The 19,338-nt window shown below is 42.1% G+C and overlaps 1 protein-coding gene across 1 annotated transcript in view; it reads left to right on the forward strand.

The window, feature by feature from the left end:
- Positions 1 to 19,338, forward strand: part of TECTA (tectorin alpha) — a 226,617-nt gene that overhangs the window by 48,336 nt on the left and 158,943 nt on the right. The window contains exons 2-5 of the mRNA XM_040416053.1: positions 9,654 to 9,787; positions 12,191 to 12,478; positions 15,253 to 15,390; positions 17,725 to 17,890. Of these exons, the coding sequence (XP_040271987.1) occupies positions 9,654 to 9,787; positions 12,191 to 12,478; positions 15,253 to 15,390; positions 17,725 to 17,890 (726 nt within the window). The remainder of the gene's footprint in view (positions 1 to 9,653; positions 9,788 to 12,190; positions 12,479 to 15,252; positions 15,391 to 17,724; positions 17,891 to 19,338) is intronic.

A 19,338-nucleotide genomic window follows, 5' to 3' on the forward strand; every position in this document is an offset into this window, starting at 1 on the left:
ATTGGGTGGCGTTATAGGTGGAGACAGCAGTTGGTTCTCTCCTCTGGGCAATGTCGCTCATGGCTTTCCCGCTCCCCAGTGAGCTACCACAGTAAAAAACAGAGGTTGTGTACCCGGCAGTACTGTTTCCCAGCTGGTATTTTGATGTTGTACAGTGCAATCCCCAAATGAGTGTCCATAGAACAAAAGAGACACTCACAGAGAGGGAACAGGTTCAACTCTTGTTTTTTTTCCTTGAAATATCGGTTACACTTCTGTTACACAGAGGTTTTGACTGGCTTTTCTCCGTTTCACACAGTGTTTCAGTACCATACAACAGGTTACAACATGGTGGCCGTGGATCCTTTCCTATTTAGGCCTTGGTCTTGGCTTCTCTTGAATTTTCTGGCAAACGACAAGACATAGGGCCAGATTTATCATGACTCTGACAGCTCACTCCACTTTAACATATGGCAAAAGTCAGTTTTAGCCAAGTCAGATTTATGATCGGCCCTTTAAGACTGTAATAAATCTGGTTTGACGGTAGCAGTTTATCCGTCAGTAAGCAGCTTTACAAAAGTCGCACGTTTTTATGAAAAAGTCGCACGTTTTTATGAAAAAGTCGCATGTTCTATTAAAAAGTCTCATAAGATAAGCATGGTCCTCACTGGAGTGAAATTGCGACTTTTTTGCGACTTTTTAAATAGTCCCAATAGTAAATCTGTCTAGAGATTCATTTACATAAGAAAACACGCCCACTTTCAGAAAACTGGCGAGCATAGTGCAGAGCAGAAAAAAGTCGCAAATTTGTGCGCAGTTTTAGCGTTTGGGACTTTTTTTGGGACTTTTTCACTCCATTATTCTGACCTGAGCTAATGATAAATCTGGCCCAATGTCTTTTCTGCCCCTCAGGCTGCATATCATGGCTTGTCATTAGAAGCTCTGTCATTATCTGTCAGTTTCTACAGATAATGGCACCCTTACGCCGCATTCAGGTGACCATGGGTGGTACACAACATGGGCATGGTCCTACCACGGTTGTGTGAATGTGGCCTTAGTAGGACTCAATCTCATATACACTTTGCTTTTCCGTTCTGTGCAGAAATTTATCTGCCGCATGGATTTTGAACTCTGCAGCATGTCAATTCTTCGTGCAGTTCTTTTGTGTGGATTTCATCCTTTTCATTGCAAGGGTTAGAACGAAATCACATCAAATCTGCAATAAAATGCAAGAAACTCATGTGGTTTTTGATGCAGATTTTGTGCAGAAGCAGAGTTAGTCAGCCGGCCCCCGTTTCCAGGGAGCCTAAATCTGAATGCGTTATCTGTGTGCTTTGCGATGGACTTTTTTCTCAAATGTTCCTCTATTGCATTGCACAATATAATATCCAAGGTCGGTATGTGATCACACTTCCATGACACAATGGGCATGTAAGATATTCTGTGGATAGGAGTTTAGAAGTTTAAAGTGAAATATATCCATATATTTATATATAATACTAATCATTTCTCATTGAAATAGTTTTTCATCATAGACCTCCCGTTGCTTGCAAAAGAAGTTATTATGGAGAGGTGATAAATGTTTGATCACTAGGGATCCCCATCAGTCACTAAATCAGGAGTTCCTAGCCCCCGGTTGAAGAGGAGTTTGAATGGATCGGTGATCATATATCCTGCGACTCCAATCCACGTGTACCTTTGTCAGTTTTATAAACTTTGAATGGAGCAACAGCGCACATGCATGACCACTGCTCCATTCAAACTCCTCCAGAATGGGGCTTGGGACTCCAGTCTGGTGATCAGTGGAGGTCCCAGTGGTTGGGCCCCAGTCAGGACCAGATTATAGCAGGCCCCACTCTTTTGCTTACTCAAGGATGGCCCTGGGCCAGATGGAAAAGATTACTGTCCATCAGAAAAATACATTTTCGCTTACTGCCAGTTACCATAAACAATCCTTTTCAATTAGTGCAAAATAAGGTAATATGGCAAACCTGGTCAAATTGGGCTCTTGCATAGGGCTTCATGATTCAGGGGTAGCACTGAAATATGTTCTTATGTATTTTCTTGGATTTGTTTTATTTGCTGTTCTATAGGAACTTATTTAATAACAACTGTTCAAACATGACACCCTTGCATCATTTTTGGCTGCTTCTTACTTTAAAAACTAAGGGTACTTTCACATTTGCGTTTTTCTTTTCCGGCATAGAGTTCCGTCACAAGGGCTCTATACCGGAAAAGAACTGATCAGTTTTATCCCCATGCATTCTGAATTGAGAGTAATCCGTTCAGGATGCATCAGGATGTCTTCAGTTCAGTCGTTTTGACTGTTCAGGCAAAAGAGAAAACCGCAGCATCTGCCGCAAGTGTGAAAGTACCCTAAATATGAACAAACCATTGGTGTCAATTGTGAAATATCACCGTATATTTATGTACTGAACTTGGTTATGGAGCTGTATTTGTTAGATAAATGTTAATGGTGATGTATTTATGTTAGGTTTATACTTGTATTTATGTTATGAGCTTGGCTCTGGTCTTGTAGTTATGTACTAAACTTGGTTCTCCAGCAGATTTATGTACTGAGCTTGGTTCTAGTGTTGTATTTATGTCAATAGATTGGTTCTGATACTGTATTTAAATTATGAGCTTGTGGTACTATATTTATATAGTGAGATTGGTTCTGGCACTATATTCTGTTAGGACTACTCCTAAGGGCATTAGCTAAGTGCCCGCCTGATCTTCACCCTATACAGGGATCTGAACTCCACTACAGGGGAACCACCAGGCCGATACCTCTTGGAATGGTCTCAGTTCAGTAAACTGCTGACCCATGGGGGTCAAGAGACACTGATGCAGAACACCGAGGGTTCAAGCAAAACTCTAGTAATGAACAAGCAATCTAAAGTCAGTCCAAAGGTTAGGGCAAGCAGCTCAGGGTCAGTATGGAGATCAGATGGATGTCAGATCAGGCAGCAATGGCTCAAATACAGAGATTTTCATAATTTGGTAAACTGGAGAGTGAATCAAGACAGATAGTGCACCTTTGGAGGAAACTAGGGAACTTATTGCTTAGGCACCCTCCCACAGGGAAGGTGCCTTAACTACCCTAGGGAGGTCGGCATAGGCTGGAACTTATTGCTGAGTGTGTGCACTGGCCCTTCAAGAATTGAGAGAGGGTGTTAATGCACTCTACAGGCAGGAGAAGGCACATCAGCTAGAAGTAGGACACAGTCTATGTGGAGTGTAGCAGCGCTACTCCGGTGGCTGAGCCCATCCAAGCAGGAGAAGAGGGATGCCAGCGGGTCTGAACCACCAAAAACATAGAGCAGGAGAACAGATGAGAGATACGTGGCTGTACCCACCTAGAAATGAGCAGGTTGGTGACGGGCACAGACCACTACTATTATACTTACCTTGGTTCTGGTGCTGTATTTATATACTGAGCTTACTTCTAGTATTGTATTTATATTTTGAACTTGGTTCTGGTGCTGTATTTATGTTATAAGCTTGGTTCTGGTGCTGCTATTCTGTTATGAGCTTGTTTTAGGTCTGTATTTATACACTATGCTTAGTTTCCGGAATTTGAATTCCGTGTTTATGTGTTATATTTGGATCTGATAATATACCATATCTGGATACTTATATCTGTACACTTATATATACGGGGTGAAAAACAAATGCTGGGAGATTTGCCATGCATCCCATATATCTCTTACCCTCTTTTCGCAGTCTATATTCTGAAGAGATGTTCACGCCTACATTTATGAGCAAATTCTGTAGGAGTAAGTGAATAATTTGATGAGTGTAATGTAGTGAGTGCCGGTGGATAGGTATGTATGTAGATGTTAATATATCTATAGTATGGTGCATGCTGCAATAAAACTTCCTCCTGAAAGATCTTCATTTTGCTACCTTAGGCGTATGAATAATTACCATGAACAATCAGCCTAATGATAAATACATCTTTAGATTCACAAAACATATTCTATCCCTTCGATTTAGAGACTGAACCCCTTAGGCCTCTTTTACACATCAGTGAATCACAGACGTGTGCTACCCGTGTTGACACATGGGCAGCACACATACCTATTGACTTTAATGTGTGTATTCACACATCAGTGGTTTTCCATGGACTGTGGGCGGAAGCATGCCCTATTTTGTCTGTGATTATGGATCCCTCATGCCTATTATACTCCGTAGGGCCGTGAAAACCATGAACACAACATAGATGCCATCCATGTTTGGTCCATGGTCTTCATGGACCATTGGTAGGAGATGCTTTGGAAACTATGCTCTGGAAACTGGAATCAGCCTAGCAGTGAAATACAAATGACACATGGAGGGCAAAAAACGGACACACGGACCAAACACGGATTCTTCATGGACATCTCCACGGATGAACCACTGACCATCTTGGCACAGATGTCCTCACGGACAAGGACGTGTGAAAGAGGCCTCAGGATAGAGAACTCTTGGATCACTATAAATGGTATAATCAGTCTTGGAGATTAACATTTCCAAAAATGTGAAATTATCCTCAAACAAACCAACCAATGTGCTTCATTACTGCTTGTTTGCTGAAACACTCAATTTACCTATTGACGGTAACATAGGAAATGTTATACACTGGCAATTTACTTAATTACCCAATCATTGTGCCATTCATTGTGAGGACATCGATCACATTTGCAATGAATCAACGAACACTAAAGGCAATAGAAACATAAACTTCACTGAGTTATTTGTGAATTTGTTCTAATTAGTCCTGTGAAAGCCTGACAGTAATTAATGTTTCTTGTTCTAGAATGAATTATTCATCTCTGCTGGGATTGTGGTCTGCGCTTTGCTTGCTACAAGGTTAGCATACTGCTTAAAATAAAAGATATTATGTAATATTGGTAGGAATATAGCAAAATTCAGTAATTAAATGTAAAATGTGTTAAAAAAGTATGTTAAAAGGGTTGTCCAGCCTAGGAGTCAACAACCCTAATGGTGGCACCTATGGCCAATAAAATAAAATAAAAAACTCAGCTCGCTGCTGCCCCATTCTCAGCTGCTTCCAATCCCCACCGAACCAGAAGTGGTCCTATGAACACTGCTGCCAGTCAGTTCACTGGTCTCAGTAGTCATGTGCTAGAATGGCATGTCACTGCTAGTGATGTAATAGTGATGTGCCATTCTAACAAATGTGACCACTGAGACCAGTGATTGGCCGCATTAGTATAGGGCCAAGCCACTTCTGGAGTGGAACCAGAAGTGATCAGAAATGAGGCAGCAGGCTACAACCAGTTGAGATGTCAGCTCCTAGGCCAGACTAGCCCTTTAAGTAAATGGCTTGGAATACTTCAGTTATGGTTATTCTACATGTTCTGTTTAACTGCATCAAAACATCATTTGTCAAAGTACCCTTATGACTTAAAATCTGGTTTAATCCGTGGGTGCAGCCATAACCATTGCGAACAGTTGTCTAACATCTAGCATGCAGAACACATTCTCTATGGACAGCCAATTGCTTTAAATATGAAATAGAAATGTCTAAGGCTGGTCAAATACCAAGTAGTAGGTCACATAAACTCTCAAAACAGGCCCAATCGCCACAATTACCTACCATGGATGGCTACCCTTTTTTTTTTTTTTTTTTTACAACACCATCTTTTTCCTGACATTGTCACAGTGCCATGGTGAATGAAACACAACATCCACAAAAGACAAACACCTCTAACCATAGCAGTAACTAAATCCGGCTAGCCTAAAGATGGCCATACACCTTTAATAGCTGTGAACCCAAAAATTGTTTGGTAAACAGCTATTCCTCCTGATTCTCCCATACCCATGTATGCTTGGTTCAGATGAGCGTACATGTATCCTTAATACGAAGAATGGAAGAAGTCATGACCAGACACCTCTCATGGCTGCTTAGCTCTCATGGAAGAATGGATCGGGCAACAGTTGGCGCAACCCATACACATAATATAGTTGGTCAGCCCCAATAAAATCGATCAGTTTTTCTGACTTGGCTCTTGCCTCCTTAAAGAAGGCCGCTACCTACCAACAAACCCAAGCAGCCCATATTGGGACAGAAAAGGTAAAATGGGGACTGCTTGCACTGTAGGAGAATGGTACCTGCATTGACCTTTTTTCCCATCAATGTTCATACTGTCGTTAACTCCTCATCACTTCTTCCAACTTACATTCTTTTTGCCTCTTTGCCAACTTCTTGCCTGTTATCCAATCCCGACTCATTCCCACTGCATCCTACTTTTTTGCTGCCTCTTTTTGTGATGAATTATAATGCTAAATGCAAACCTACATCTTCACCCACCACCACTGCCCAATTTAATCGACCTCTGCAGCCATGTTCCAAAATTGAGTTGAACCCCTCAGCAGGGAAGGCAAGATAGTAGTGCAACAAGGAAGAGACCAGTGAACTCCCGTTTAAATTAAAAATCAATACAGGTTTTAGGACTTCTTCTTAATGAAATCACCTAGTTGTGGGTATTTATTTTAGTTAGGTAGTTACTATTTAAAGCTTTGGGTTTTGTACTATATAGATATGAGATACAAATATATCACATTAATAGATACGAAAGCTACGAAAGTGCCCAGTTCCCATTTATATCCAGCCTACCGGGTCAATATTGTGTTTTTCAAAAACATAAAGGTCAGTCATCATCCTTTACTTGACATCCTGAAACGTATAGTTGAGGCACAATACTATATCCACATACCACCCACCTTTAAAAAGGACTCATCATTGAGTATAAGTCATGTCTCAGTAATGATTGATACTGCACATAAAAGTGGCCTCATTTTATAAACTGAACTCTACATGTACACCCATAAGTTATAATCACCTACCTAATAATAGGTACAATAGGTCCTTCTCATACTGGCAAAACAGCTCTGGTCTTCAAGACATGGACTCTCCAAGACCTCTGGTGTCCTCTGGTATCCGAATCCAAGATGTTGCAGCAGATCCTTTAAAGGTTATGGACACATTTTTGTGCATTTTTTTGCGCAGTTTTAATAAAAATGTTTAACCGTTTGGCCCTTTGCAGCTTCTATGTATCACAGTATATAGCAAGCTGCAGAATGCAGTTTATAGTGAAATTCATCAAAGGGTGTTCTGATGGCCCCCTCTCCTAAATTACTTCTAAAGGTGAATTTACACTGCCCGATAATCAGTGAGCCGGTGATTAGAGATGGCCCGAACTATCCGACGGCGAACAGTTCCCGGCGAACATAGCTTGTTCGCGTTCGCCTCTGCCCGGCGAACACATGCGATGTTCGGTCCGCCCCCTATACATCATCATTGAGCAAACTTTGACCCTGTACCTCACAGTCAGCAGACACATTCCAGCCAATCAGCAGCATACCCTCCCTCCCAGACCCTCCCACCTCCTGCACAGCATCCATTTTAGATTCATTCTGAAGCTGCAGTCTTAGTGAGAGGAGGGAGACTGTAACTGCTGCTGATTTAATTGGGAAATCGATAGCTAGGCTAGTGAATTCAGTGTCCACTCCAGTCCTGAAAGACTCATCTGATCTCTGCTGTAAGGACAGCGTCCTGACAGCACCCCAAAAAGCCCTTTTTAGGGCTGCAACATTAGTCTGCTTTTTTTTTTTCCTTTATATACATATTGCAGTTGCCTGGCCTGCCTGTGTGTGAGGAGCTGCAGGCCCACAGACTGTAGTGTGCCCACTGCCAGTGCTCACCCCTGTCATTCCGTGTGGCACAGGACTTTGCTTAAAAAAAGGCACTTAATTTTTACACTTTAATCTAAGGTTAGTTGCCTGCCAGTGTGTGTCAGGCTGACTTCCACTGACTGTAGTGTGCCCACTGCCAGTGCCCACCACTCATACCGGCTGGCACAGGACTTTGCATAAAAAAGGCATTTAATTTTTACACTTTAGTGTAATTTCAGCTGCTTGCCTGCTGCTAGTGTGTGTCAGGCCGACTTCAACTGACTGTAGTGTGCCCACTGCCAGTGCCCACCCCTGTCATCCCGTGTGGCACAGGACTTTGCTTAAAAAAAAGGCACTTAATTTTTACACTTTAATCTAAGGTTAGTTGCCTGCCAGTGTGTGTCAGGCTGACTTCCACTGACTGTAGTGTGCCCACTGCCAGTGCCCACCACTCATACCGGCTGGCACAGGACTTTGCATAAAAAAGGCATTTAATTTTTACACTTTAGTGTAATTTCAGCTGCTTGCCTGCTGCTAGTGTGTGTCAGGCCGACTTCAACTGACTGTAGTGTGCCCACTGCCAGTGCCAACCACTGATACCGGGTGGCACAGTAGCTTGCCGATAAATAAGGCATTTAATTTTTAGACAGTAGTCTAAATTCAGTTGCTTGCCTGCTGCCAGTGTGTGTCAGGCCCGCTTCCACTGACTGTAGTGTGCCCACTGCCAGTGCCAACCACTGATACCGGGTGGCACAGTAGCTTGCCGATAAATAAGGCATTTAATTTTTAGACAGTAGTCTAAATTCAGTTGCTTGCCTGCTGCCAGTGTGTGTCAGGCCCTCTTCCACTGACTGTAGTGTGCCCACTGCCAGTGCCAACCACTCATACCGGGTGGCACAGTAGCTTGCCGATAAATAAGGCATTTAATTTTTACACTTTAGTGTAATTTCAGTTGCTTGCCTGCTGCCAGTGTGTGTCAGGCCCGCTTCCACTGACTGTAGTGTGCCCACTGCCAGTGCCAACCACTGATACCGGGTGGCACAGTAGCTTGCCGATAAATAAGGCATTTAATTTTTAGACAGTAGTCTAAATTCAGTTGCTTGCCTGCTGCCAGTCAGTGTGTCAGGCCCTCTTCCACTGACTGTAGTGTGCCCACTGCCAGTGCCAACATCATACCTGATCGTATACACACACTGGATGTTTTAAAGCACGTTATTCCAAACAATTTAGGAATGTTAGTTGATTTATGCCCTTTATGGATTAAAACCCGACTCTGCGTCCACTACGTAATTTTCCATGGGAGTTTTGCCATAGATCCCCCTCCGGCATGCCACAGTCCAGGTGTTAGACCCCTTGAAACAACTTTCTCATCACTATTGTGGCCAGAAAGAGTCCCTGTGGGTTTTAAAATTCGCCTGTCTATTGAAGTCTATGGCGGTTCGCCCGGTTCGCCAGTTCGCGAACATTTGCGGAAGCTCGCGTTCGCTGTTCGCGAACTGAAAATTTTATGTTCGCGACATCACTACCGGTGATGTCACCGAACACACTGCTGGGCGGAAGCCTCTGCCCGGCAGTGTGTTATTGTAACTAAAAAAAGGCCTTGCCCTGTGCGATCCTGGAGAGCATCGGAACATGAAATGCTCCAATGCTAACATCAGAAGGCTGCCTGGGTGAAAATATGGGTATGTCCGGGTTCAGCTTTGAATACGAACAACCACTTTAAGCTATCACATCACCCTGAAGAACTGATTGTTCACTTGCTTCCCCTTGAAGATGCCATTGTTACGAGATAATCAATGTTATTCATTCGTTAATGTTTTACCGTTATGGCTGATTGGTGTATATTCTCTTATTGCTTGTTAAGTTACCAAGACAGATCATATACATGAGGCCAAAATCAGTAACCTCTAAAATTATCTATTTAGATGTTTGGCTTTATCGCTTTATCTTCTGTGCATGCCCATGATAAATTGTTTTTGAATTTGTTACAGCTCAGTCAAAGACGATATTATATCCCTTCTGGCAGAATGACACTAAAACACCAAAGGTGGATGATGGGAGTTCTCCTGAAATTAAATTATCCCTTCCTTTTATATTTTTTGGCGTTCCATACAAAGCACTTTATGTAAGTATCTAAAAATGTGCAACTTGCCACCAAAAATTCAACAGTGCTGAACTTTTAGCTACTGCTGTGTTGGGCTGGTGTATGGACATGGGTCGAAATGTGACCCCATTGACAATAATTAGATATGATGCAATTTTCATGTTATGCAACACTTCATGGAGCTTGTTTGCTCTAGTTTCCTATGACAAAACCTCCGTACCTTGTGTGAACCTATATCAATGCACACATAATAACTGCTACTGTAAAAGAGGTTTTCTGGGATCCGTGGGTCCCACAAACCCACTTTAAAATTTACCATTGCAAAGTTTCGTGAATCAGCCTCACTGGAACCCAGACGTGACGCTTCTCTTCTGAAAATTCAGCTTCCACCAATGTCATGTCCTTTACCAGTGCTTTTTTTTTAGTCTGGGCTATAGACACGATGTTCTGCTGTGGGTGAGGCCAAAACTGGCGCATGCGCAGCTGAGGTGGATTCAGGAGTTTGTACATGTGATAGAGAGAGGAATAGTTCTGGCTCTGTCCACAATGGAAGTAATGTCCTGTCCAAAGACCAGGCTGAAAACCTGGTAAAGGACATGACTTGAGCTTTTCGGAAGAGTAGCGTAACGTGACCGGGTTCCCAAGACGCCAAGCCACGCAACTTTGGAACTAATACTCTGAAAGTATATTACCAACTGAGGTGTTATTAAGTTGGGCTTGTAGGTGGGTCATTTAAAACCCCTTTAAAACAGAAGAGGCCAGCATTCCTGACATGTCTGTTTTAGACAATTCTTGTATTCCTCATAAAATAACAATTCTGGAGCATCTATTGTTATATTAATAAAATAACTGGGCACCACCTCTCACCTTGTCAGTAGGTTGTTTCACTGTACAGTCTGATACAGTCAGCACTGGTTGAGCAGCACCTGGGTATATAGGTACAACCCTGCGAGAGCTACGTTCTCTTCACTGTTTACCTGCTCGCCCTCGGTATTGCAGCTAAATCACTTGAATGGAAGGAGCAGTTGTAGTTACACTCCGTCCATTCAAGGGAATGGGATGGAGGAGCTGTAATAACACCTGCTCAGCACCGACGGCAAACAGGTAAACAGTGAAGAGATATGATAGGTCATCATTACCAGAAACTGGACAACCCCTTTAAACTTACCAGCCTGTAGTTTCTGGGCTCACTTTTTGCAATACAATAGACATTAAAGGGGTTATTCAACCCCTATAATGACCCCCCTATTGCCCGGGCCCCTCAGATAGGTTATACTTTTACCCCAATCCCCGGCACCTGCGCCACCCCTTCTCCCCGAACTGCCGCCATGGCATCTCCCTGTTGCGCAGATCAAAACATCCAGTGATGGGGAAGGGGGCAGCCAATAGCAGACTGTGATGGGAACGAAACTCCCTAGCATCGGCAGCCGTGCGGGCATCAGGAGCAACATGGGTGCCGGGGACCAGGGTAAGTATAACGTAAATGAGGGGCCGGGCATTAAGGGGGTCATTATAGGGGTTGGATAACCCGTTTAATATCAATATTGCTGGGATATGCCATCAATGTACCTGTCTACATGCTGTGACTCCCACCAGAACAAAGTGGCAGCAGTCCTAGGAATGCGCCATGTCACTTTCTTTGTTGAGCGTGAATTTACGAATTGCACTTCGAGAATTCGTGAATATTTAGAATATAGTGCTATATATTCATATTTGCGAATAGTGTTGATCACAAATTTTTTGCGAATATCGGCACTTAGCAACATCCCTAGCAACCAATAGGAAAGTTGCCTACCCTTTAGTGTTGATCGCAAATATTCTAATCGCCAATTTTTATTGCGAAAATATTACATTGCCGATTTTCGCAATCAGGTAAATAATTACTGGAAATCACGAATTCTCGAATTTGCGAATTTATGGCAAATATTTGTCTAAAAATTCACGAAATATCGCTAATTAGAATATTGCCTATGCCGCTCATCACTACTGCACAGCTTTCTCTAGATGACCGCCTGGTGGGCCATTGACTGACAATGTACCAACAGCTATGCCGAGACAACCTCTTTCAGGATAACTCTAGACAGAGTTCATTTATGACAAGCTCTTTTTGCAGCCAAAAGCTGGCAAACATTTCTTGCTTTCAAAGTATCATATTGCCAGTGGTTTAGTGGCCAATAGTTTATAGACCCTTGACCTGCTTTTCTAGTGGTTTAGTGCCTCCAATTCTGGTGTTCTTGTTTCTTGTGAGCCTTCACCATATTCTCCAAGTCTCTAAAGCTGTCCTGTAGCTCAGTGCTATAGTTCCTTGTACTATAGTTCGTAGTAAATATGAGTTCCCCCCCTAATTATGTTTGCGTCTACAATTTTCAACTGGATCTTATGAATTTATGACGCTTGATTAATAACTTTCTTATTTTTCCCTAGGTCAACAACAATGGAGTAATCTCCTTCAATGTTCTTGTCAGCCAGTTTACTCCTGAAGCTTTTCCACTTGCCGATGGGCGTGCTTTCATTGCTCCTTTTTGGGCAGATGTCCATAATGGAATACGGGGAGAAATCTACTACCGGGAGACCACAGATCCTGTTATCCTGAAGAAAGTATCTAAGGAAATTAGAAAGCATTTCAGAAATCTTTCCTCCTTCTCTGCCACTTGGGTCTTCCTGGTCACCTGGGATGAGGTCACCTTCTATGGAGGAAGTAGCACCACTCCTGTAATACTATAAATCATATTATTGTTCAGTATATTAAAATATTTGTTATATTTTCAACACAGGTGAAACAAACCTCTAGGGCAGGCATGCTCAACCTGCGGCCCTCCAGCTGTTTTGCAACAGCTGGAGGGCCGCAAGTTGAGCATGTCTGCTCTAGGGCATTTGATTAGGGCCACGAGCCATGGCCTACAGAAGCCAGCTGTTAAAACCAAATGGGATAAATCATTGTGTTGACTTGGGTACATGGTCATAACTTGGAGCTTCTGGACCCCTGTGCAAAATGTGTAACAGGGCCCAAATGCACCTAAGCCCGGGTGCAAATGATATCTCTGCAACCCTATAGATATTCCCCTGCTAGGATACCTTATTGCCAAACCTATTCCTATTTCCCTATTTTTCAACTACATCAATTACAATATAGCATTAACTTAGATACTCCTGGAGTGCGGAACATCACCATTAAAGTCTTATTGTTTTTATAATATTCCTGATCATTTTTGGGACAAAATAATTTTTTTGAGAGATGAGCAAATTTATTCATCCCCATCCAATTTAAAGGGAATGTGTCATCAAAAAATGATCTAATTTTAAATGATTATGTTTAACATATTTTTAAATAATTTTTTATGTTTTTTTTTAATTTTCCATGTCAATATCTATATTTAAACAAAATCCATAAAATTCAGCAGTTTTCACACTGGCCAGTAACCCAAATAAAAGGCACCACTTCTTGGTCTGTACAGATCACTTTACTGCAGTTACCTGCTTATCTGTCATTCTAATCCTGCCTGTAATGATATCTCCTCTGTGTATAGATAAGAAATGATCCACCATTCACAATAGATGATTGTCGAGGCTTATCTATTTTTTTCTTGTACAATGACCTCTGCACAGGTCACAGAGCATGCCCAGAAAACTCTCCCATAGAAGTCAATGAGGCCCCATCCTGACGATTGTGTCAATGGACCATGTGGCTGCTGTAAAGAAATTTTCTTAATGCTTTCTAAATTATGTTAAAAACAACTTGGGAAAGATGGTCGCCCCATAATCATGTTCAGGAAATAGAATAAAAAAATCTGTAATCAGAAAATAAAAACAGATTACAAAAAAATGTTTGTGTTGCTATCTGATTTTAACTGGCAGATACAATTTTTGGTGACACATTTCCTTTAAGTGTTGTCATTTTACCTGATTTGCAAAGTTTGAAACTTACTTCTCACAAAATGATGAAAGTAAAACAGGTGGATCAGTTTAGCTTACTGACCCCACAGCCCTGTTCTGCACTACTGTTAAACAATGATCAATGTTTGTTAGCGAGAATCTGACATTCAACAGAATAAAGGGGCTGGAGTAGTTCTGTGTTCTATACCTGGCACAAATAAAATTTGTTACGAATTTACCAAAAATTCTAATTTTGGCAAATCAGAAACTTTTGGGATTCATCCGGCACAAATAGCTCAAAATGGCAGCCACCATTTTACAGTTCAGAAGACAGAGAAGACATTTTTGAATAGTTTTTTGACTTAGAAATAAATCTAACAGCAGAATACTTCCTTAGTGCTTTCACAGAATAGTACGTCCCCTAGTGCCCCTACACAGTATAATGCCCCTTTAGTGCTCCCATAGAACAGTAGTTATGCCCTCTTAGTGCCTCTTTCAGAGTAGTTATGCCCTCTTGGTGCCTCCACACAGTAGCTATGCCCTGTTAGTGCCCCCACACAGTAGACTGCCCTCTTAGTTCCTCCTGCACATTAGATATGCCCCCTTAGTGCCCCCACACAGTAGTTTTGCCACTTTAGTCTCCTCACACAGTAGTTATGCCACCTTAGCGCCCCATTCACAGTAGTTATGCCCCCTTAGTGCCCCCACTCAGTAGTTATGCCACCTTAGTGTCCCCACACAGTATTTATGCCACCTTAGCGCCCCATTCACACTAGTTATGCCCCCTTAGTGCCCCTACGCAGTAGTTATGCCACCTTAGTGCCCCATTCACTGTAGTTATGCCCTTTTAGTGCCTACACACAGCAGTTGTGCCCCAATGTCTACTTCACAGCAGTTATGCCTCCTTAGTGTCCTCACATAGTAAAATGCCCCCTTAGTGCCCAGGTTATGGCTGCTTCAGTGGTAGTTCTGCCCCTGAAAATAATCCATCACTGACAGCACCAGAGATTCCACTATAGCACTATAGTATGTAATGCCCCCTTCCAAATTACTTCCTCTGCTGTATAGAGAGAGATACAGCTATATGTTTCTATGAATTTGGAAGTAGGGACAAATAAATGAAATGTATCTGGTGACTGGTTGACTTCTCTATGAGATCACCATGCTGGTACCAAGGATGGACAGAGCAGGGAAGCTACTGAGCATGTGTGTCCACTGTCCACCAATGAATGCAGGTAAAGGTGGACCAAATTTTTGTCCACCAGATAAACAGTATAAGGTGCTATTAGAGAGTAAAATATAATGTACATAAAAAACAATATCTTTATTGCATGTATATCACAATAATTCTTCATTTGAAATGCTGTAAATGCATAGTAATATTTTTTATAGGATAACCCCTAATAGACTGCTAGCCATGTATACTGCTTTATATTAGCTCTGTATAGGCTGAGATGCATACGATAAAGACCCTAGATTTGAAGAAGCCCTTTGTCAAAGTAATAAGATGATCTCATTGTTCCACGGTCCTTATGTTTCAATGTTACCTGCCAATCTGCAAGAGACGACAAGGAAAGCTAAAGCTCTTCACGTTTCTTTCATTACGTTGACAGGTTAATACATTTCAAGCTCTGCTGATTTCGGATGGCACATCAAGCTTTGCAATGTTCAATTATGAGGAGATTACATGGACCACAGGGACCGCCAGTGGAGGAGACCCTCTTACAGGCTTGGGAGGTGTTATGGCTCAAGTAAGAAAATAAATGTGATTCAACTTCAAAGTTATACCATCCTTATACATGTCAAACTTGTAAACTTTAAGAAATAGCCAATTTCCCATTGAAAAATATGAGTTTAGATTTCTGCACTGCAGATTTGTTGAAGAACTTTTTGCACCTAGAAACCTGTTTCATACATCTGAGTGGGGTTGTTTCGGCGGCAAGCACATGGATTTCTGCAAACTTCATTCAGCCACAGACGTTGCTACAATGTGTCTGTGAATTCACTTTAAGGCTGGGTTCACACCTGAGCGTATTCGCTAAGCGCTTTTTACAGGCGTTTTTATTGGGCGTTTGTATCGGCCGTTTTTAATGGGCGGAAACAAGCAAACGCCCATTTAGGCGCGTTCCCGCTGAAGTCTATGGGCGGGAACGCCCCAAAGAAGCTCCTGTACTTCTTGGGGCGTAGGGCGTTTTACAGCGCGTTCGTACACGCTGTAAAACGCTCAGGTGAGAACCATGCCTATAGGGAAACATTGGTTTTTGCCTGTTGAGCGTTTTACAGCGCGTAGGAATGCGCTGTAAAACGCTCAGGTGTGAACCTAGCCTAAAGGGTCACTGAGTTTAAAAAAAAATATTTGATATGTCATAGAGACACGATCCCTAAAATGAGGGGAGATTCTAGGCCTTCTAACATTCTAAAAAAATAAGATGACATTTATAAATTGACTATATAAAGTAGACCAGTGGTGAATGCTAATTAATAACTATTTTGTGAGGTGTCATTATCTATCTTAAAATCAGAGAAATTTAAATTTAGAAAATTTCTATTTTTTTCAAAATTTCTGTAAATTTTCAATTTTTTATCTGAAATCCCTCCATGCAGTACCCGCCTATAGATTGTATAGCATCTTTCTGCTCAGCTTCATTGGAGTCAACATGAATGGGCTGCAATAACCCATACGGCCAGGTGAGGCACTGTTTATGGAACAAAACAGCCATGTGTACAGCCCCTATAAAAGGGGTTTTCTGGTAGTCATTTTTAAAAACTTCTTTCAGTGCAATGTTGAGCATCTTTATAAATGACTGGTACACTTTATAAAAAATTGTTGGTCTTGCCAAGATGCCCCATTCTCACCACATGACCCCCACCAGCTCTCTAGCTCTGCCGCCTGATCATGTGCCATTCATTTATTGGGCTAGCGTGTATACTCCCAAAATACACGTGTTGTCAATACTGATGTCACGTTCAATGACTAAAACACACATATACGGTAGGTACAAATTTATCTTTAGTTATTACTAGCATTTTGTCACGGCTGAGGATGGGAAAGACCCTCAGCCATGCGAAGGCAGAAGATGTTGGTCGCTGCAAGGCCAGGACAGAGATCAGCGAGCAGGTCACCTCCTATCATATTCCTAACTCTGACCCTGTCTCCTAGCCGTATGAGCCGACCCTGATGGTAGGAGGGCTCATACACCGGAAACCTAAGATTCCTACTAGCCCTCAGGGTGGCCCTCAACTAGGAGCAGGGTAAGACGACCTGTTCCTCCTAGGAACGGAGGAACAGGAGTCTCACTGGGCAAGCTACAAGAAAAGAGGGACATAAACAACTTATGGCAATGGCAGGAAAATGCAACAAGTATAGCACCTACCTGCCACAGACACAAAGCCTGGAACCCATGCAGAAGCGCTGCTGTCCACAAGAACACAAACGGACACAGCACACACCACACATCACACAGGAACCCAGGACCATAAGCTGCAATAAACAAGCATACCAAAAACACACCTTCATAACATCATGTATGACATAAACTTATGACCACAAGGGTGGCCCTCACTGGCAGATGGTAAATAACCAGGAGGATGACTCCAGCAACCATGGTTGAAGTACCCCTCAGCATCAGGTCTCCAGAAAGGCTTTATAGCCCAAAGTAGCCACACCCACACTCAGACACACCCAGTGTTCACAAACAAAGAAGGGAGTTAACCCTTCCAAAACCAGACAAGGGAAGACAGCAACTTAAAGGGGAAGTGTACACACAAATAACACAAGTTGCCTGAGACAACCGCCTGCTATGACAGCGAGCAGCCTAGCAAACAGCTCCAGCTGCTCTACTGCCACATACCTTATGTTGCCAGCGGCAACCACAAGTGAGGCAACAAACTAGCTGCCCTCACCTGTGATTGAACAACCAAACCAGACCGCAGGCAACAGCCTGCGGTTCAGGAGTCACGACCATAACCATGGTCGTGACACATTTCCAATGTTTTTGACATTGTTATGCTGAAATCTTTACATCAATGATGCCATTAGACGCCAAGTGAAAATACAAAAATAATGTTGTCTTATTTTGTTTCAGGCTGGATTTAATGGTGGAAATACTACAAATTTTTTCAGTGTACCTTGGTCCCGGTCACCTGAGATTGTCAATATTGAGGACAGTACAAATGTGAACATCCCAGGACGCTGGCTATTCAAAATAGATGGAAAGGAGATTGATCCGGCTAATGGCTGCAGCCTAAAAGGTATGCAGCTCTACGTGAAATCCAAAATGCAAAGCAATAACTTATGAAATGTATTATCACGAGTTTGCAAATAATTTCTCCATGGAAAAACTGTACAACTGGGTAAATGCCTCCTTTCATTCTTAAAGGCTATGAACCTTTGAGATGGAGAAAATAATTTGTACTCATGTTTGTGGTTATTTGCATCAAAGAGATTGTCCGAGATTTTGATATTGATGGGCTATCCTCAGGATAGGTACAGATTGATGTGGAATAGCCACTTGGCAACTGGACGGTGAACAGTAAATTGTAACTGTCCTATTAATGTATGTGGGACTGGTTTAAAAAAGAGTAAAGTCTTAGATACAGATGAGCGAAGTTTTGGAAAATTTTATTTGGCCAAAAAATTCGCTTTGTGACTAATTACATTTTTTTGTAAATAGTGGGTGCAATAATAGGGAGCTGCGATAGAGCTGCTTCCCATCATTGTACCCCTTAGATGCCGCGTTCATACATGATCGCTGTATCTGAGAGTAATAATACAGTGAAAAAAAATGAAATCATACTTACCGCCGCCATTTGCTCGTGACGGGCTGGCCGCTGCCATCTTGCTTGAAGATCTTGCACAAAATGCCACCCGGCCTGAGATGACGTCATCCAACCGGCCAGGATGGTGATGTCATACGTCACCGCGCACGGGATTTCGGCCTAGATCTTCAATCAAGATGGCGGCAGCTGGTCGTCGCAAGCAAAGGGAGGCGGAAAGTATAATTTTTTACACTATTTCAGGTTACATCGATTCTCTACCACGAAGCACGAGGAAATTCGCTCATCTCTAGTCTTGGACAATCCTTTTAAGGGATTGCTAATAGAATTTCCTAATACGTTATAAAGTGTGCCTATCTTCCAAGTAAATTGTACCAATACGTGGTTGGTTGAAAAAATACCTAAGTCCATCAAGTTCAACCATCTAAAGGGACGATTCTATCAAAAAAAAATTATCACATATTAACAGCCTATATGTGAATATTTTAATTATAAAAAAGGTGGATTTTTTTTTTTTTTTTTAAAGGTGGATTTTTGGTATATGATTTTTTAAGTCACTTTATGTATTCTACTTCTTGTCCTGGCTCTTTAGTTTCCTCTTAGTTTTTTTTATTATTATTTATTTCGCGCTTAAGCACTTTTAACACCATTTTTATAAAACATATTACAAAGGATTTACACCTTCCTCCCCCCCCCCTCCCCTCACGCACGCTATGGACGCCAGCTGGAAAAAAACGGAGAGATCTCCCTGTACTGGCTCAATCAGAACATTACTAATTACACTACTCAATGCTCTTCTACGGCAATTTTTATTTAGGCCTATCAGGAGAACAATAGAGCTGTCATACTTTTATCCCAATTCCCCACCTACCAGTATGATGAAGATCACCTTGCAGATTACATCTTATGCTCATATCAGCAGT

This window comes from Bufo bufo, chromosome 1, assembly GCF_905171765.1.
Source record: "Bufo bufo chromosome 1, aBufBuf1.1, whole genome shotgun sequence".
Lineage (NCBI taxonomy): Eukaryota > Metazoa > Chordata > Amphibia > Anura > Bufonidae > Bufo > Bufo bufo.